The 20,505-nt window shown below is 45.4% G+C and overlaps 1 protein-coding gene across 11 annotated transcripts in view; it reads left to right on the forward strand.

Moving 5' to 3' along the window:
- The first annotated feature begins 10,618 nt into the window (after positions 1–10,618).
- Positions 10,619–20,505, forward strand: part of DPYD (dihydropyrimidine dehydrogenase) — a 381,364-nt gene continuing 371,477 nt past the window's right edge. For 3 of the 11 annotated variants that reach the window (XM_064515869.1, XM_064515871.1, XM_064515872.1), the window contains exon 1: positions 11,093–11,220. In XM_064515869.1, coding sequence (XP_064371939.1) covers positions 11,182–11,220 — 39 coding nt within the window. In that variant the 5' untranslated portion in view covers positions 11,093–11,181. Of the gene's footprint in view, positions 10,804–11,092; positions 11,221–12,237; positions 12,466–14,378; positions 14,528–16,442; positions 16,541–17,756; positions 17,903–20,505 lie in introns of those variants that run through there. The other 8 variants (XM_064515868.1, XM_064515870.1, XM_026094216.2 and 5 more) reach the window with 6 other exon arrangements.

Consider the following 20,505-nt stretch of genomic DNA (forward strand, 5'->3'; position numbering starts at 1 on the left):
TAAATTGAAGTACGTGAAACACATGCTGTAGTTCTGAAGGAGGATGCAAAGGAAGCTTTAATTCATCATTCCCCAATACTGAGCTTGCTGTGCATCACTGCTCTCCCTTGCCTCCTTTTCCCCTGCTACAGATGAGGCAAAGTGCAGCTGATGGGCAGCATGTTAGCAGAAAATCTGAGCTGCAGGGAAATCCCACCCATATTTTGAGGCTTGCAGGGCCAGGGTAGGATAGCAACCATTACCCTAGAGTTAGCTGCTGCTCTCGGCTGCAATGAAGTAGCACAAATGAGTCCTAGTACAGATGAGAATCTGGCCTCTAAATGTTCTCTTTAAATAGCAGACACATGAATGGTCTGGTTTACCTTTTAAGTTGGAAAAAGTTAATTGAGAAAGACTTTAATCAATACTTCATGTAATTTAAACCTGGTGCAACAGAGTAGCCTGCCTCTGAGAGATTTTCCAATGGAGGCTTGCAGTTGTCCCAGGACTTGGTGGTATTTTGATTAATAACATTTCTAGCAGCCTAATTTTCTAGCTAATTATCATCAAACACCTAGACAGACTTTCTGCATTAGTAGATAGGCTTTGGGGGAAAAAAAACCCTTCAACCATGGGCATAAGCGAATTACAAATTCACTGGTATACAGATTTTCAAATCTTGAACTAGTGGTTAATTATGATACCTTGGTGGTAAAATACAACATTTTATAGTTGGTAGATAGCAAAATAACATAACTGATTCTGAAATTAAAAACAATAATCCAAGACAGCTTTAATAATACATTATTTCAAGCTATGGATTTTTTTAGTTGCATACCATGCTTTCTTCTAACTATGGTTTGGACAAAGATCTATGCATGTTTGGTTTTGTTCCAAAGTGCTCTAATTCAGCTTAACAAAAATCACAGATCTATGTAGAATTTACCGTGGCCATAATTTGAAGTTTATTAGTCCTATTCCAGAAACACTTTGAGGCTACACTTACTCATAAATATTTCTAGTCCAGTAGTCCCTGCATTTTGTTCTGTGGAAGTAGTGTGAGATGGAGGTGCAGACTTGAAAGGAAAACATGTTACTGGAGAAGGCAAGGCCGGCTTTGTCTCTCCCTGGCAGACTGTCCTCTCAGTGCATCCTGCCCCTCCTCAGGCTTGTCCCTCAGAGTCGCAGCATGCATCCGCGCTGAGCTGCGCTTGCTCGGTGTCACACTGCTCAAGCGGTGCAAGATCAGATCCAAAGCAAACTGTGTTTGGCTTTAATGGGGGGCCTTCATCTTTAAATGGCTGATATGTACTTGCTAAGCATATAACCCCAAAACAGATCTGACAGTTTAAGTATATTGTGGGAGAATAACAAGTGTAACAAACAGATGGGATAGCCAGTCTGTTACGATGTGGTTCAACTGCAGGACTGGCTGCAGGGAGCGGGAGCTCTTTAGCTGATGTTAATTGTCATAGCCCCATTCACTTTGGTATTTACAATAGCTTTTTTTATAGGGTTATGATTAATTTCTTCTGTGATTGAGAAGAAGAATGAAAAACAAGAGGCCTTTAAAGTCCTGTGATATAAGGATTCCTTCAGGCTTATAGGGAACATATCCAGTGACAATGATATAGGCTTTCTGCACTAAGTGTGAAGTGACAAGTGTGCATATATGTATGATCTTATTGTCAGTAGTTGACAAGCTTAAAAAAAAATGTTTTGGCTGTAGAAGCTGTCAAAGTAAGTGTTTTGAGGCATGTGGGAGGGATCCTTCAAACTTTTGGAATGTTTGAAGAAGGAAATTGCTGTGTGGGCTAAAAGGACTGTATCTGTATCTGTCCCCCTCTCTCCCTCCACGAGTCCTGGTTGTGTAGAGGTGCCCATTTCCAGCGTGCTGGTGTAGGAGTCATCCACCTAACTGCAGGCATTTCTGCTGGAAGGTGGGACGCAGCTTAGCAAGTAGCTGCCACAGCAAGAGACTGTTGTTTGAAAGAATAACATCCTGGGCATTTAGGAGCTGCTGTAAGAAAAGTGATAATCATTACAAATTTGGGGAAGGAGCTCTACTGGACATAATTTTAAAAACAAACAAACAAAATGGGGGGGGGGGGGGAGAACCCAAACAAACACTCCAGTGCTCCTTTGTGTAAGGAGTTGAGTGGATGCCTCCACAAACACCATAATAGTTGAAGCCTGGCTAAGATCTAACCTTGCATGAGGTAAACAGCATCCAGCAAAAAATAGTAATTTTGTGGTAGGCATAGATTTTGGACTCTTCTGTGAACGTGTTTTTTTTCCTGTGTCAGACCTTTAAATAAAATATAAGGCAAAAATAAACATGGGTGAAAGAACAGATGATGAGACAAGGAAGAGCACGGTGTCTACAAAAGCTGCCAGGTGGACTGGTATTATGAGGCTAATGGTAGGTAAAGAAGGCTAGAAAGGTAGAAGACATGGATTGGGAGGAAACAAAAATAAAGACTTGACTTTTTGAATCTCATCAAACCCTAGAAATTTAGGCATGAATGTCTGTCTAGATTTATTTTATTTGGTAGAGAGATTTATTTCTGAAAGCATGGTGTGTCTCATTGCATATAGCATTAGTCATATTCAGTGGAAGTAAGTCTGTTGATGGATAATGCTTGTGATAAAGGGTTAATTTCCAGAAGGAAACTGGTTTAACTTGGAAAGATTTTTCTTCAAATTGACTCTGCTTGGTTTGATGTAGTGATCTAATATAACCTTGATTAAATTAGAGAAAATGATGATGCAGGCTGTTTGTCCTATTGACAATTGCTATCTCAGGCTAGGGTGGCAGTGAATTAATGTCTTGCCCATATTTTGCAGGGACCTTGGGTAGGAATTTCTATTCATTTCAACCTTGCCAGGAAGGCAATAATTATTGATGATTGTGAAGTTAGCTATTTCTGAAGTGTTGAAATAGGCTTCTGGAACTTGCTCAAAACAGTCCAAGATAGATCAGCTTGCCATCAGCCTAGTAGTTTAGTAAGGACGTAGGGATGCACTCAGAAGTCATTTATATACCTGAGCATCAGTTCTCCAGTCAGGTACTGAGACCGTGGCTGGTTGTCTTCCATCATCTCATATAACAACAGTTGGTTGCAAGAGCCACATCCAAGACTTCTAAGCGGGAAAAGTCAGCTCTCTTCCAAGCAGTGGATAGGTCCTGGGTAGAAGAGTCAGCTTGATAACAAGGTGATGAAGGCCAATTTCCTTGAAACTGTCCTGTGGAAAACTTAAGCTTTTGTCCTTCTCTGGTTTGCTGGAAGCTACAGAGGAAAAGGTGTACTGGTCTGAAATGCAAAGTCAAGTCAGAATGTGTAACTGAGCATGAAATAATGTAATAATGGTTATTCTTATTTCTGCTTTTCTCTGCCTGCGTTGAAAGGGTAGGCTGCTTCAGCAGATATTTTCTTGCTTGGAGTTGGAATGAAACAATTGGCTAGTGTATTGAACAAGCATCCTGTAAATTCAGACTTGAACTGGTGTAGTAGTGAAAAGTTACTGTCTGATTGCTAATGCTGAAAAAGAATTTTCTGTTAAAGGTTTAAAATTTTTTTTTTACAGTCAGGGTTGATTGCACTAATTTTTGAGGCACTTCATTTTTTTTGCTAGTGCTTAGCTGCCTTAAGAGTTAATATTAGACTGAGTAAATTAGGGGCTGACATTTCAAGTGATGCAAGAGAAGAAAGAGTTGACTTTTGATGTCAAATACTCTAAGGTGTTGAATCTTTTTTCTGTTTATTTTCACAGCAAATTTGAAATTTGGCTGGTTCTGGGGAATGGTATAGAGTTGCTGTCAAAAAGAACATATCTGATTTTTGTGTTAAAATTCTAGTTTCAAATTCATTAGAAGGGTTTTTCAGTTGAAAAGAACTGTGTTAGAAAATTGTTTGAATAAATTCACATTAGCAGAAATAATCTCCAATATGTAGGAACAACTGTTTAAGGCATAGTGTATATTCTCACCTTCCTAGCATACTCTGCCTCTTAGTACTAATGGGTGCTATATGTGCACGACAGTGTAACCTTATGCTTTTTGCACTTAACATTTTTCAGTAGGTCTAGTTACAAGAATTTTTATGAACCATAACTACACACTGATTAAGTGAAATGTGCATTTGCAGCATGTAAAAATACAAAGTGTTCTAACGTGGAGTAAGTTCCTCTGACAAAATATGAACTTCTCTGACAAGGAGCTAATGCTTTTTGACAGCTGGAAGATGACCAATTTGGGGTGGGGTTTTGGCAAAGAGAATATCAGGTCCACCACTGCCTTATGACTTTCCCTGGCTAATGCTGGTGTTTTGAGGCTTCCACTTCATCATATTTCTACCCCAAGCACTACTTCACTTCCAGCTATTATTTATGTAGTGTTAAGCACCATAGAACAGTTCCCTGTCTAAAGTGTTTTCCAGCAATATTTCATTGTATGACCTGGTTTAAACAAAATATTCAAGCTACTTAGCTGTGCCTATTATTGTTGCTGGGTTTTACAATTGTGTTCAACAGCCCAGTCCTAGCTGGGGTCTGTTATACTGAGTACTGCAAAGACCTTGAGAAAAGAATAACCTCTGTTCTGAAAATAATTTTCAACTTCCAGTCTTTTAGCTCTGTTTAAGTCCTACAGTAGCAATGATACATTTCATTGTGTATATGGCACAAGTGCTGAAGTCACAGGCCAGTGTACATGGATCATTTGCAAGTTAATGGCATGCTCTATATGGATCTAATTCACAGGCATGCAAAGGGTTTGGTGAAAAATGTGCAGAGTCCTGTATACTATTTATATTGAGCACTGGTGAAGGGAGAAAGCTTCAGTATTTTAGTGACAATCTGGTATATATTTAGATAAAGAAAAAAAATTGTAATTTTTGTGTACTATAATATCTCTAAGTAGGAAGATGTCTTTTAATATAAAGCTATTATGTGCTCTGACATTGCTAAATAACTAGTATCATGTGTAAATTGTCACTTCCAAGCAAGCAGACAATCCTCAAGGACTCATGCGTTGTATGTATGTTAGGTAGAAGGAAAATGTTCACATTACAAAATCAGATGAGGTAACTGTTTACCCTTGTTTTATCTTTACTGTTAAAACTAAGGTTTCTCTGGTAAACCTGTCTACCAAATTGACTTACCTTGGCACTAGCCTGTAGTACCTACTAGCTGCATGGTTTTTCTGCTGTAATACTGTCATTAGTACTTACAGTAGACTCTGCAATACTGTCACAGATTTTTGTCTGGGCACAGGGCATAGCTGAAGGCTTTAAAAAGACATTAACCTAGCCTAAAACTACTGTTGCTGGTCAAGTATGGCTGGGATTTCAGCCATGGGAATGGCTGTAATGAGGAAATAAAGGATGAGTTGCAATTATTTACAGGGATATTGAGTTTCCAACTATTATTTCATTTAGGAAAATACAAACCTGATCTCTTCTAACTCCTACATAAAAAAGTCTAAATATTTATACTAACAGTCTCTGTTGGGATGTTAATTTGGTGGTGGCTTTTATTTACCAAATAGTCATCATTTAAACAAGCAAATAGCAGCCATCTTGTTTGTCAAGTGCTCATCTTGTGAGCCATTTGAAAAGCTCTCAAAGTTGGAACCAGTTATGCTGCAACTGTAGAGACTATACCAGTATTTTCTACGTAATTCAAAAGGCCAATTCATGCCTTGGCAGTATCTCTGGAAAGCAGGAGAACTTCAAAATTTCTATGCAATCTCCTGCTGATGCTCTGGCCACTTCAGAAGGGGCGAATGCCTGCTAATATTAAGTGGGGATGCTCTTCGTGGAGTGTGTTTTACAGACCAGCCCTCCTCTGGCTTCCCTGCCCGCTTCCCTTTGAAATGGCAGGCAGCATACATGTAGTTCATTTTGCACAGTTGTAAGTGAGGCAGTAAGTCTCTGTCTCTAATAATTACTTGAACAGAGAAATACTGGTTGTTGCTAGGAGTTAGATATGTAGTAAACGCTTTTTCTAACAGCTTTGGAGTCTGACTTGGAGACTTTCTCTGCACGGCAGGGAGAGAGGATTGGAAGGTCATTTTGCACAGAAGCAAGCTAGCTGACATCTGCAGGCCTTTCTAAGCTTGGATGAACACATCACTTTGTCCTACTTCCACTGCCCAGTGAAATGGCTCTGGACCAAGTCTCATTCAAGAGGGAAACCTGACCCTTGTCAAACTTGTTGCCACAGGAAATGCAGAAGGCACAAATAGTACTGGGCCTCCAGGCAAATGGTCTTATCCTTCAGAAGACCCTTATCTCACTCCATGATCATCCCGGAGGTCTGCACATGTGGAGGGTTGCACCTTTTGCTTCCAGGACCCAGGGCTGAAAGAGATGAGTGCCTCCCCTCTCACTACCACCCTCAGGGGCTGTCTCAGTGGAGGCTAAGTGATTACACAGAGTAATACTGCCTAGCAGGGGATTTCTTTTTGTTTTGCCCATAAAGGATAATTTGGTCTGATGTAACTGAGTGGCTCTTCAGGATCCCTAAAATGAAGTCCAAGATACTCTTTCTGTAAAGTAGGTTCGAACCGGGCAGGAGGAGGCTGAACACCTACAAATCCCATCTTCAACTATAGTATATGTAAGTGCTTTTATCTGGGGAAGAATCTTTTCAAGTGTATGCATGTTTTAGACTATAAACACTCAGACTTGCTGACTATTCTGTCTCCCTAAGGTCCAGCAACATGAGCAGCACAGCAGGAGACAAAAAAAGAAGCACATACAGAGAAAAGGCTCTCAAACCAGTGCAAACTCAGGATATTTACTTAGCAATCCTCAAGCTTAGTAATAAATATAGGATTTGTCTACAGATGTCATTACTGGGGCCTGGGGAAAAAAGCAAGCCAGATTTTTTCCATCCCCCAAAATATCCAAAGAAACATTTGGTGGCATTTAAATAGGAAAACATTGTGCTGTGCCAGAAACAAGTTTTACTTTTTAATATTTCTTTGAATTACATGATAGTGATTATCAAAAGATGTTTGTGGTGTGAAAATATGTGGGTTCTTCTTGCTTAATTTTTTTCCCAAGATGATCATGTTAAAACTTTTGGTCCTTGCTACATCTAAAAAATTATGAAGCAGTTTAGGGACAAGCTTTTGTTTACACTGCCACAGATGGCTGGAATAAATTAGTGGACTCACTAAAGAGCAGTTCATTTTAGTTTAAAATGCATTTGGACACTTATCAAAGCTCACATGGTGGCCATTTTATGTTATTTATTCATCTATTTGTGCTTTACAATTCCAGGCCCAAAGGCTATGTCAAAGTAAGGGTCAGGGCTTGATTTTGCTGTCCTAGTCCTCTAACAGAATTTGATTTTTATGTAGATATATATATATATATGCATATATATTCCACACTTAAAGTCCATTGTGAACTGTGGCACACCTTGGGCTACTGTGTGACTACTCCTGAAGAGCACTGCCAATCAAATTGTAAAGGAGCAGATTAGTAAGACAGATTTGTCCTTAACATTTAACTTCATTAATATGAGTATTTAAGCTAAGCATTTTCCCTAAATTGGTGAAGAAATGCATGAAGTTGTAACTCTACATCCCCCTTTCACATCAGCGCCACTACTTGGAAGAAGTAGCGAGAGCAAGACTTCTCAAATTTATTTCTGAGGTGAGATCCCCAGGGGTTGGGTTAGGAGTATGTGTGGCAGGGCTGGTCTGTGGCTCTTCACCCCTGCAGCCACACACCCCTGACGGACCTTCTGGAAACAGTGTGGTAGAACCTCTCCCTCTCATCTCACCTCCCTCACACATACTCTTGCCTCCTCCTTGGCACCAGTGCAGTGAGGACACCCAGCAGAGGTGTTCTCAGAGATGAGGAACCTGGAGATGGCACCAGGGCAGCCACTTCTTTCAGCTTTACTCTGAGAGTGACTTGCCCTGTCCTGGGGAAGTCATCACCACTCTACTGCTACTCCCAGTGTAAGGGAAGAAATCAAACCAATGTGTGAGTAGCTGTAGAGAGCCTTTTGGAAGCTTGTCGTATTCCTAGTATTTTCTTGCTACTTTCACTTTTCTCTTGGACCCTCTCTTTTAACTGAGGTAGAAGTCTGTGTGCTGTTAGAGCAAAGTGCTCAAGGAAGGTACAAGAGAGCAACTTGGACTCACTTCAGGCTTTCTTGAATTCCATGAATGTGACAGGTGAACTCCAAGTGTAAGGAGTAATGTGGGTTGCCAAGTCAAGCATTCATGTGTTGGGAGGTGCCAGGTGTGAGACTGCACATGATGGAGAGGGAAGGGTACAATGAGTGTGGAGGCTGGTCGTGGAGCAAGCGTAGGCTGGGGTTAAAGGCTGCACACCAGGACCAAGTTAAAACTCCACAGCAACCTGGAGTCTGGGATGGCCTATCTTTTCAGCACTTGAGCTGATATTAATTAGAGGCAGTTTGGGGGGGGTGGGGGGTGGAAAGTTGCTTGCATTATATGCCAGTGTACTGAGTCCTCTAGGCTGCCTAATGCATCACTGTCAGGATTTGAATGCTGAACTTTCAGAGCTATAACTTACCCTTTAAACTCCCAGATTAGCTACTGCAATGGCTGGAGGAGGAATCTTTTGTTTTAGATTGCAGGTCATGTTCCTGGAAGCATTTGGTGAATTTGAAGGGCATGGCCTCCTTGCTGCCTGCTGCCCTGCCCTCTCCTGCCCTCCCAGCAAGGCAGCCGTTCTCAACATGAGCCTGTCGCTGCTGTGGTGGCAGTGAGTGCCTGGAGCTTTTATAGAAAGTTCACGTGCAATTATTTTGTTGGCATGTGAGCAAATTTTACCTGAACAGCACAAGGAACAAAAGGTTAATGGCAATTTCCAAAAGCCTATAACTCAACCAAGCCTCAACAGTGTTTCATGCCAGAAGTGAAAGTTAGGTCTTTAGCATCAGTGCTTTTTTTGCTGTTTTCAGGAAAAAAGTCATAGGCTTAGCATTTCTCCAGGAAAAAAAGCCCAAACTATTTAGGCTACATAACACTTTAAAATCTTATTACTGCTTTGGAAAGTGGTACTACTTTAATATTCTGATAAATGTTGTACATGCTGTCCTGTTTCTGTTCATCTGTTTCCTGAAACAAAGTTCAGTTTAATAGACAGGCCTCTCTTGCCCTGTGCTGGTGGAGCACTGCTTGCCACAGCGGAGAAGATCCTCCAGGAGCGAGCCATGGGAAGGCTGGCCTTCCAGGGCTGGTGGGGGAGGCTCCTGCAGGAGCAGGCCATGGGAAGGCCGGCCTTCCAGGGCTGGTGGGGGAGGCTCCTGCAGGAGCGGGCCATGGGAAGGCTGGCCTTCCAGGGCTGGTGGGGGAGGCTCCTGCAGGAGCGAGCTGTGGGAAGGCTGGCCTTCCAGGGCTGGTGGGGGAGGCTCCTGCAGGAGCGGGCCATGGGAAGGCTGGCCTTCCAGGGCTGGTGGGGGAAGCTGGTGACTGTAGCAGGCTGATGCAGACTGGCTGACTTCCACTGGTTTATAGCCAGTAGTAAGCTGATTCCCAGGAGAAATGTGTGGGAGGCTAATAAGGGAAGTCTTCTCTATCAAGAAATGCAAATTGCGAGTTGAGGCAGGACACTGCTATGTCTCTGTGAATCCCATTCTCTGGCTCTGTACTTGCAGAATAAGTCCTGCTTCATTCTGAGGGGAAAACTACTTCTGTGACATCTAAATGCTGTTACTCTTCACTAGTTCCACAAAATGAGATCTTGGTGTCAGGTCCATTTGGCTTGGCAGGTAACACAAATGGTAACCAAGGATCTATAACCTGGAGAGGAAAAGAAAATGTCTGCATGGTGTGACACTTTCTCAAAAAGAAGTAGAGGTTCCCCAAAAGAGTCTAATCCATAACAGGAAAACCTGGCAAGAGACAGAATAACTGTGTCCAGTGGCTCCTGCTAAATCTTGTCTAAGGTAATGGCTCCTCTAGAATGCAAACTATGTAGTTTTGTGCCTATTAAATTTATTTCACATACATGAAAATATTCCTTGAAAATGACTTATGGGGCCAGTGCACTTTTATAGTCAATATACTGCTGTAGGTCAGGAGCAGATGCATCTAGAAGACTCCACAGTTAGCACCAGAGACCACTCAATGATGTCAATATTAATGAAATGAAGAGATTTTTGGATATGTTGGAGATAAGTACTAGCAGCGCAGGGGATACTGCTTCTGATTTTCCTGCCAACACTGCCTGCTTTGCATGGGTGATTGTAATCAGCCAGAATTGTGATGTGATGGTGCTGAAGCAGAGGCTTGAGAAAACAGCTTGCACTTGAGGACAAAAGACCACAACCTTATTTCTCCACATATGACAAAAGAAAAAAAAAATCTCCACTGGGGATCTCAAAACTGCCCACATAGAGATGGAAAGAAATAATTACAATGCAAAGAAAAAATCCATGCTCTTCCATGAGAGACATTCTCTTGGGAGACATGAAAGGAAAAGGCAAAGCTATTCTCTGCTGCACCCAAAGGGTCAGCAGTGTCCAGAAGCTACTGACACTTTTTCAGGCTTTTTTTTTTTTTTTTTTTTTTAAAAAAAAAAAAAAAGCAAGAGTGGCAAGCCTTTATTATCCTTTTCAAGCTATAACAGAGGGGTAGGATCAGGAGCTGACGGGATGAGGTTAGTGCTGAAAAAAGCCGTGCGGAAGCCCGGCGGTTCCCTCTGGGGCTGGGCGCGAAGGGACGCGGGGAGCTGCCGTCCCTGCCTGCGTGCCGGGCAGAGACGGGTCGTAACCAACTCCTGTTCTTGCAGAAAGACGAGAAAAGCTTTAGAGGACTTCTGGGGCGGAAAGGTACGGCTACTTCAAAGTGCAGCCTAAAAACTGACGCTGTGACCAGCTGCGTTTTTCAAAGGGAGAAAATTTACTCCCGCTGCCGTGAAGGCAGGAGGTGCTTGTGCGCCTGTCGCCGCGGGGGAACTTCCCGGGGGCCCGCGAAGAAAAGCGGGGCGGCTGTGTCAGGCCTCTGCCGCGGCGGAGAGGCACCGCCGGGGAGCGCGGGCGCTGCTGCCGGAGGGCGCCGCGCCGCCCTGGGCGCAGCCGCCCGGCCGCGGCCCGGTCGCGGGGGCCGCCCGCCCCTGGGGGCGTTGCCGGGCGGCTCCGCCCCGCTCAGCTCCGCTCTGCTCCCGGCCGCCCCGCTCTGCGCCGCTGGGGCCGGCGGGCGACGGCGCGATGGCCGGCGCGCTGAGCCGGGACCCGGGGGACATTGAGGTACCGCCCGCCGCGCCGGGACGTGCGGCCGCCGCGAGCGGGGAGGGGGCGGCGGCGCCACCGAAGTTTGGCGGCGGAGCCGAGTGCCCCGGCGGCCGCGCCGGGCGGGGGGGCGGCAGGCGGCGCAGGGCGCCCCAGCCCGGGCCCTTGCCGGGGGCGGCCGCCGCGGCTGCGCTGCCCTCGCGGGCTGCGTCGTGCCCGGCCTCGGCCCTGGGCCCGCGAGCGGCGCCGCCCGGGGGTGCGGGGGCGGTGCCGGCCCTCGCCCGCCCCCCGTCACCGCCCGGGGAGGCCCGCGGCGGCCCCGCACGGCCGGGCTGGGCCGGGCCCGGGTGCTGCTGGCGGCCCGGCGGACAGGCCCTGCGCGTGGCGGAGGTGCCGGGCTCTTCAGCTCTTGGCTGTCCCGCCGCGGCCGGGCGAGGCACTGATGCAGCTCCCGCTGCCTCCCGGGCCTAAAACAGTAGCGCGAAGCGCAGAGCGGGCCGGCGGGAGCAGCGGCTGGGCCCCGTGGTAGGCCGTGCCCTGCTCCTGCGACCTGCTCCGAGCGGGGCCCGAGGCGGCCTGGTGCTGGGGATGGGGCGCAGTGCGCCCGGGGCCGGCTCCCGGCGGGGTCGGCGGGCCTGCGTGGTCGGTGTCGAAGGTGGCTTTCTCCCACCCTTCGCTGGACCTCGCACGTGGCTGTGGGTTTCGGCTGCTTTAGGGAACCTAGTAAATACCACGCACCAGCACGGCGGTTCGTGGCTCGCTGTTTGTTGTTCCAGCCGGACACGCGGCTTTTCGCCCTGCTGTACCCTGGAGTTCAAAGTAGCAGCGCTGGGGTGGGCAACTGCAGCTCACCGAGTGACCAGCCGTAACGTGAATCTTCATGTCTGTAGCTTGAATACACTTCTGGGTCACCTGCGACTAAATTTTATCATTGATTTTCTTACTGAGTTCTTGTGTCCAGTCCATCTCCAAGCTAAGCTACTGCTTAGCCCATGACGGATGTCCAGAAATGCTCTGATGGACCTCCGTTAGACGTGAAACATGGAGTGGGCAGGAAGAACAAGCTATTGCAGAAGTCTCTCTGGAAATTATGGAGGTGCTTTGGTACAAAATCAGTCCTCTGTTTTATCAGCTTGTTATTTTGAGAGTGACAGATTCAGGATTTTTTTTTTTGAAGTCTATTTTTTGTTAGTTGTCAAAAGCTGTGAAAAGTTTGATTTTTAGCAGTATAGGCTTTTGGGTACTTCCCTCAAAATTCTCTAGGTAAGCTATTTCCGATGCTAGAATTGTTTTGTACATCTAAATAAGTATGTCTCGGAATCGAAGAATACGTTATTGTAGTATCATGTGTTGGCAATGGTATGCAGCATGGCATGATTTTGGAGACTAGTGTTTGTTTCACTTTCAGGTTGAAAATATAAACTTTGGTCGATGTCTTGTGTTTGTTTTTCAGTACTCTTTCAAATTAACAAGGAAATGAAAGCAGTCTACTTTTAACTAAATGTATTGTCGTTTGCCCATCTGGTTGACTAAATATAGTCACTGTATGATTGTGTCTCAGATAAATGTCGATAATTACTGATAGTCTGATTGCAATTCTTTTTTTTATTTCTTGGGAGTTTTTTGGGAAAAGACCTAAGAATGTTTTCGTATAAAAGCGTAGTTTAATTATTTTCTGCAATTTTCTTTGAAGATGAGAAAATGCATGTTAGTTAAGCCTATATTATTGCAGATAATAAATCTTCTCAGAAATCTGGTTATTGAGCAGAGAAGGCCATCAACATGAGCACTGACAGCATAGCTTGGATGTTTTGGTCACTTTCTTGGCTGGAATCTAAGTATTGATGAGATGATTTCAGAAGAACATATCTCAATGATCTGACTCTCACACAGCATAGTTCATATGGTTAAAATATTTAATATAACTTTTGAAGTATCGATACTATTTTGTTGTGTATTTAGATAGTTAAGGCCCTAACAAAAGACTGATGTCATTGATCAAAGCAAGTATCTCTACTGGAAGTAACTAAAATCAAAGCAATCTGAAAAAAGTTATTAAAAAAAAAGAAAAATCCAGGAAGTTGTCCCTGAGGAATCTTGTTCCCCTCAGTTAGCTTAGCTGGCAGCCTCTCCTCTTCCTGGGCACCCTGCCCCTGAAACGTCCTGCCTGTGACACTATCTAACTTAAAGATGTAAAGGAATTTCAAAAGTAATCTTGTCCTAAGAGTTTGCTTTCTGAATTGTGGAAGACTAGGAGTTTTGTGATTAAAATATTTTCCAGAGAATATTACTATTTTAAAAAACAACTTTCTTTCTTTGTATGAGAGAGGTGAAATCTGGTCCAATTTATCAAAATATGTTGGGAATATTCCTTGGGTCCAGAAATGCAGGTTAAAAGGAAAGAAAACCCATTCCAAAATAGCTAGGAGTAAAAGTGCCTACTTTGGATGTACAGTGCAAGGACTTATCTTGGATTTTTATTTATCTGTATCTCTAGATTTTCATGCGAAATTATAAAAACTTTTGGTTTTGTACCAATGCACAAGGTGGCTATTTCTATCATGAAGTCTATACTATGGGGAAAGCATTGTCCTTCTAGCTTGTAATATGAAACTATACATTAAATGGAGACACAAACTCCAGATGGCTGTTTACATGCTTTATGCATACCTTTTTCAAGGGTACTTTTGGGGAAAAAGCCTCACATTTTCTTCTAGCTGATTCCTCACTATCATTACATGTTAACTACAGTTATTTTGAAGAATTTTATTAAAGTCAGGTGAGGTATTCAGAAATTAGCAAATGGTAAAACTGTGAGCTGCTGCTTAGAGTCATAAGTCAGCTGCTTGAGTTCGTGTAGGGTGACGACAGCTCTGAATGACACTACTTAGTACTGGTTTTTGCCTGATACGCTTCCCTGCCTGTGTTGCAGGCAAAGTTCAGAGCCACCAAATGCCCGTCAAAATAACAGCCGGCATTTCCTGGTTCCTGCCCTTTTAGAGCAGAGTGTGCGCAAACATCCTGCTAGGCAATAAGCACCTGCTCTGCTTAGTGATCCGCTTACACAGCGATACAGCTAGCAAACCTGGCTCTTTGTCCACGTCCCTCTGGTCATCTCCTGTGGTGGTGGATCCTCCCTTGCTCTTTGCCGTTGAGTGCAGAGCCGACGCGAGGGAGCACTCCTGCCCTTCCTTGCCCTTCCCACCAGAGTGGAGATGCTTTGCCAAACTGTTGCTGCAAACCTAAAACCATGAAAACAAGTTGAATAACCCCCCACCGCCAACATACCTTTCTCCCTAGCGTGGATAGTACTGTCAGCCTTACGGTAGGTGGAGGCTATGCTGGCGATCTGCAGAGCGGACCTTCCTGCTGAGCTGTCCTTTGCCTGTGTTTGAAGGGGAGGTGGGTGTTGGTGAGTTGGTAATTCCTCGCTGGGGCCGCAGCTGGATACGTGGCACACTGCCCCAGCTGTTTCCAGATGTCGGCACTGATGTCCGACTTGGGAAGAAAAAAAGGAAAGGTGTGAAGGGCTAAAACCATGATCTGAAATAGCAGTCCGGGAATTCTCGGAGAATTACCAGGGTAAATTTGTGGCACTTTCATGTAATATAATGAGCATTGGCATCACTGAAAGTGTCTCAAGCTTTCTTTTCATTTAGCTTTAGAATGCATGGATGGCTCTTGTGATGTGTTTTTTTTGTTTTATTTTTTCAAAAATATAAAATTATTCCATCCACATAGCTTTATTTGTTTTTACTTTAGCAAGCTAACCTTTGCTGTGCCTCTTTCTGTGCTGTGCTCTTATTCTGGGGCCGTTTAATCCATATGTATAGATAAGCTGCCATTGCCCGTTGTGGACAAAAGCTTTACAAACTGCATTAACTTCAAGGTGAAAGGGTGCGTTTCTTATGGGCCAGGCTGCACCAGCTGGGTGCTGACCTTAAGGACGCTGCAGAGGCTCCAGGAGCTCCTCGGCACGTGGCAGGCAAGTGCTTGTTAATTTTGAGTTCACCGGCCGCGGGAAGTGGGCTGCTCTCCGAGGGCCGCTAACGAAGGCGGAGGAGGCCGTGGCCTGTGCGAGCTGCGTGCCGAGGCAGCAGGCAGCACCCGGGACTCGAGGGCTGCGGCTGGCTCAGTGTCGAGGAGCAGGCGGGTCAGGACTTCTTGTGCCATGCTCCCTAGTGCGTACAAGGGCCACCAGGAAAGTGCCCCCGAGCCGAAAGGAAGCCATATATTCTAGCCATATCCATCCTGCTCAAAGTGACAGGTCTGACAGCAGTGAGGGGTTCTCCCTTCCCTGGGCTATGTGTTTAGCGGGTGCTACAAAGCACAGGTTATGACAGCAAGTTAAACAGGTTTCGCTCGTCACGGTCATTCCTGCAATACAAATGGACCAGAACAGTGAAAGACTGCACATAGCAGAGGGGGTGGCTTGAAGGCACAGCTGAGAGCTAAGCCCAGTGTCCTCTAAAGGGGAAGCAGAGCAAGTATTGAAAGATAAAGAATAGTGCAGAAACACAGGAACCCTCCAGTAAGATAGCAGGGAGTTCTGTTACTCAGCGTGGCTCTCAAAATGGTCAGAAAAAGGTTATGTGATGAAGCTAGCTTTCTTTGATATAGGCTGAACTTTTATTTCAAAATACTCCATCTCTTACAGTCTCTTTCTCTGCTTTAGATGCCTGATATTTGTTGTCCTGTGATGAAGCTTTAATCTGTAGTCTTATTTTTAAGTTACTGCTCTGTAGCTTGGCTTGATGATCAGATGGATGTTCCAGCTTGGTAGCTGTGTCTGCTGGGGTCATTTGATGAGTGATCAACAAGGAAGCAAAACTTTGTTTAGCCATTTTTGTTTGAATTTATCTCTCCAGTGCTTTCATTGTTTGGTTTTATTGTAGTAAACTCTTAGCTGAGTGGAGCAGTAATTATAGCATGATTAGTAAGGCCTCATGGAAGATTACAGACCAAAATTAGCATGTCTATCTTGGGTGAGTTAAAACACTTCTGGCAACAAAATCTGCTTTGCTTTTTATGCATAAGGGTGTTTTTGTGTTTTTCTTTGGTAAAACAGCACCATAGCTCATGAGCACCTTAATCCAACCTAAATTCAGCTGCTGCCTAAAGGAGTGTTGCTGCCTGCAGCTGGTGCCTGCCCCTTTATGGCCTGCTCCCTTGTGACGGCACAAGCACTCGGTGGCCTTAAGGTCCCCTGCTCAGGGCACTCGCCCAGTGTAGAGCCGGGCTTTAAACACGCGCGTCTGACTTCAGGCTCTTGGACCTTACTAGAGATATCCTGGAAAACTGAACAATGCGATTGCACATCTGGTTAAAACTCTGTCTGGTAAGTAAATAGGGAAAATACAAAACATTTTAACTTCTCATGTTGCACGTGCAAATCCCAGTGATGCTCGAAGAGTTTTACAAGATCTTGCTTCCGCTATGGGCAGCCTGCTAAATTTAAACACTGAAATTCAGTCAGGCCCTTCAAAGTGATGAGACCGAAAGAAAAAAAATCGAATCTTGTGCTTTTAGTTTTTCTTCTGCCTTTGAGTCTTAATGTTACTTGTGAATTCAGCTTCATTTTTTCTCAATTTTTTGATTTTCTTCTTTTTGTAAGAGGACTGTAAGGTAGTTAAAAGAACAAAAACTGATATTTGCACCCTCGGCTGTGATTTGTGAGAAATGCAGGCTATTATGAAACTCCTGAAAACCATCACAGGAGTTAACAATTCTTAAAAAGAGCAAAAGAAGCTGAAATTCAGTTTTTTTGTTATGCAGATGGATTCCATGATGATTTTGTGTCGTGGTCTAGACTTTGACTTCGTCCTTTCCCGCGCTCGGTGCTCTGGGGGACTGAGCCACGCGACCGTACGCGGTCGCCGCTCCTTTTGAGGCAGCCGATCTGGGTGGGCGGCCGAGGTGGGTCGGGCCGGGATCGCCAGCGCGGGGCTGGCGGGCGGCCGTGGGCAGGCGCTGGGGGCTGGAGGGGGCCTGCGGGGCTCCCGGGCGGCAGCCGGGCTGCCCGGTGCTCTCCATCCCGCTGGCTAGCGTTCGTGCTGGTGCAGGCGGCCTCGCCAAAGGCACGTGCTGCCCCTCTTCAAAGGGACACTTGGCTTTTCACCTCCTGTATCAGTAAAGCGAGCCGGGAGCAGATACGTAGCTGGTGCCGAGTGCGTCACGCTTCTGCCTGCAGCGTTGAGGGAAGCCGGGCTCAGTGGCGGGGCCGGGCGAAGTGTGTCCGTTTGGCGCTGCCAGCCCCTCGCAGCCGGTCGGCTCCCTCCGGTTGCCTGGCAACCTCCCTCCTCTTATTAGCATCCCATTCCTATTCCTCCTTACGGCATCACGAGAGCCGCACGCTCGCGCGGCTCCCTGCCCTCTGCCCCCGCCGTGGAGCGCGGCAGCCCTCGTGCCGCTGCACGGGACGTCGGCAAGTAGCCGATTTGGCAGAGAAACCGTGTGTGGGACTAGGAAGCCTTTGGCCATAAATGTCTTCTCAGAAGCTCAGCGGGTGGCATTTGTGTGGGCACGTTATTCAGCGTGCTTTCGTTGTCATCTGCTGCTGCTTGTGTGTGATGGGCAGAATCCCTCCCTCGGATCTGCGCGTCGTAAATCTCTGCCGTCGCTGCATGTGCAGGGCATCGGTTCACAAAACGGGCCAATGGCGATCGGCTGCGCACAGCCTGGTGGGCGTTTTGTCATCTCGGTTTGTATTCGGTTCCGATACGATGCCGTAATTCAGTATGTGAATCTAAAGAAATGAAATATATGCTTGTCAGAGGGGCCCTGGGTAGGGAGGCAGGTGAGGAAGGAAGTGGAAGACGTGAGCAAGATGGCCTGGTTTTCCGCATACAGTCTTCATTAGGAAACAGAAAAAGCATTTTGCCTTCAGATTGGTCAGGTATTTCTTTTGTGAAATAACAAATGATGCAGTCTTAACTTCAACTTTAAATTCTTTCCTTTTCTGCTCATAGAGTGTTACCACTGTAAGAAATGCCTGAATCATCTTGTTGTTGCTGCGGATGACAACATAATTCAAGTGGACAATTTTCTTTAAAGAAAAAAAAAACAATGAACAAAAAACAGTTTCAAGAGATGTGGTGAGGATTAAATGCCAGAGCAAGTACTGGCTTTTCAGATCAAGATATATGTAAAGGTGGTGTTTATTAACTATTTCCCAAGATACTGCCTGCTTAAGTTATGGTAGAATCACCATTCTCAGCCCTGGTTTACACCAAGAGTCTCTCGTGCAAAACAGTTCTGGTGCGTACTATCGCCCAGACGGCTCCAGAATTGCTGCATAACCTTCCCCAAGTGCCTTACAGCAGAAGAGAGGTTTATTCCTATGCATATGCGTGATCTGGATGAATAGCTTGTCTATATCAAACTGATAAGTGTATTTGTGATGGGTTTAGAGTGAATGGATGTTCCACATTATACAGCGACAGGCCTTAGCCAAAGCCATGAGGAGATGCTGGGCACCCAACACAGGGCTGGGTGTCCAAGCAAGGCGCAGGTAACGGGAGGCAGCTTACTGCGTCCCACCGCCCTAGAGTGAAAACCTGAGACAGCAGATGCTCAGGTAACTCTGCTCCGGCTTGGCACGGGGGGAAACACTTCCATACCTTTGGTGTGACGTATCCCACTTCCTTCAACATGCTTGTTTTCTTATGCTGGCTGTAGGCTGAGCTGGGCAATTTCACTTCTGCCCTCTGTCAAAATACTTAGACCTGTTTATGAAACATCTAGTCTCTTGCCATGGTCAGAGAAGGGTGCCTGACCAAGCCACTCGGCAGTTCCCAGTATTTTTAAGTCTTGTAGAGATTTCACCATTTGAAGTTAGGTTAAGCCACCTAGAAAAGTATTTTGTTTTTTAAAATGCTTCTGGTGTGTGCTTGTGTGCACGTGCAAGCATCCACACACACACGAGTATACATATATATGCACATATATTGATGTGTGTGCATATATGTGTGCTTATATATGCACATGCAGCCTCAGAAAGCTGCAGTAAGATATTAATATATGTGGTAGTGTTTTATTTGTAAATTTAAGTGATAAACACAATGAAGCCCTTGAAATGCCAAACCTTTCATCTCTGCTCAAGCCAAGGTTCAGTTTTATTTTCAGCATGACATTTGCTGCCTGAAGTGTTACAAGTGACTTGACCTTAAAATCACGTTTATTTTAGTTCCTTGAAATGGCTGGCCTTTCCAGTTCAACTTGACACCAACAGTGCAAATGGGACAAGGCAGACATTCATCCCTGTGATTTCATTTGAAAGCTAATTAAAAAAAATCTAGGTGTTGAATCTAAATATTTCCATTTAGATAGGATGGTAGTCATCAGTTAAAGGCAATCATGGTGCATTCTGACATTTTAATTTCAGGCTCAGAAACAATTATATATGTAATTAAAGAGAGAACTGTCCAGGCAGCCAAACTGCCTGATTTACACAAATCTTGGTGTATGCATGTTTGTGTTTTTAGAGATGCACCCGTGTGCTGCTTTTTGAGAATGCAGAATTGAGGTGCAAAAATGAAAGCTGGTTTGAAGACTGGGTTTAGTTAATCTCTTAATGATGCACTACTTTAAAGTATTACTTGTATGTGCAATATCATTAGGCTTATATTTAGTATGGAGATTGGACTTTGTGTGCCATTTTTGGAAAGATGCTGATTGCGATACTTAGTTTATTATTATTTTTGAATACATTGCTACACGCTTTCCTTGTTTTTTGTTGTCACTTAGTTAGGTGTGCTCTCAGAGGCCTGGTGTAAACTGAAACTTCTGTTACGAGGAACAGTCCTGGCCAGGTTTCCGGCATGGGTAGACATTTGGTTGACTTGGAGGGAAGGGAGCAGTTTGCGTAGGAGGTGTTGCTGAGATCCGGGCTGGTGCGCTTGGGACGGGGCTGTTCGTGCGGTGCACGCTGCGCGGGGCCGGCTTCCCGGCCCGGAGAGAGCTCCCCGTGCTGCCCAGCCCCGGCTCTGCTGGGCGGCTGGGGAAGGGGAACGCCGGGCTCCGACGGGAGCCCTCGCCAGGGCTGCGATAGCAGGGCAGGAGCCGGGACACGGCCTGGTGGGCGAGGAGGAGCAGGCCGGTCAATGCATGGAGGCATCTGCAAGGAAGAAGAACTAAAACAGGCTCTAATCTGCAGGGCTGTGTGAGAGCTATTGCTGAATTTCACAACTGCGGCATTTTCCTTTTCAGCCATTGCACTGTTAGCGTCTATACCGGCATCTAGCTCATTACCCAGTGCTTGTTTCTGCCTTGATTGTGAAGGACGTTGCAGGAAGCCAGGTTCTG

This window comes from Dromaius novaehollandiae, chromosome 8, assembly GCF_036370855.1.
Source record: "Dromaius novaehollandiae isolate bDroNov1 chromosome 8, bDroNov1.hap1, whole genome shotgun sequence".
Classification (NCBI taxonomy): Eukaryota; Metazoa; Chordata; class Aves; order Casuariiformes; family Dromaiidae; genus Dromaius; species Dromaius novaehollandiae.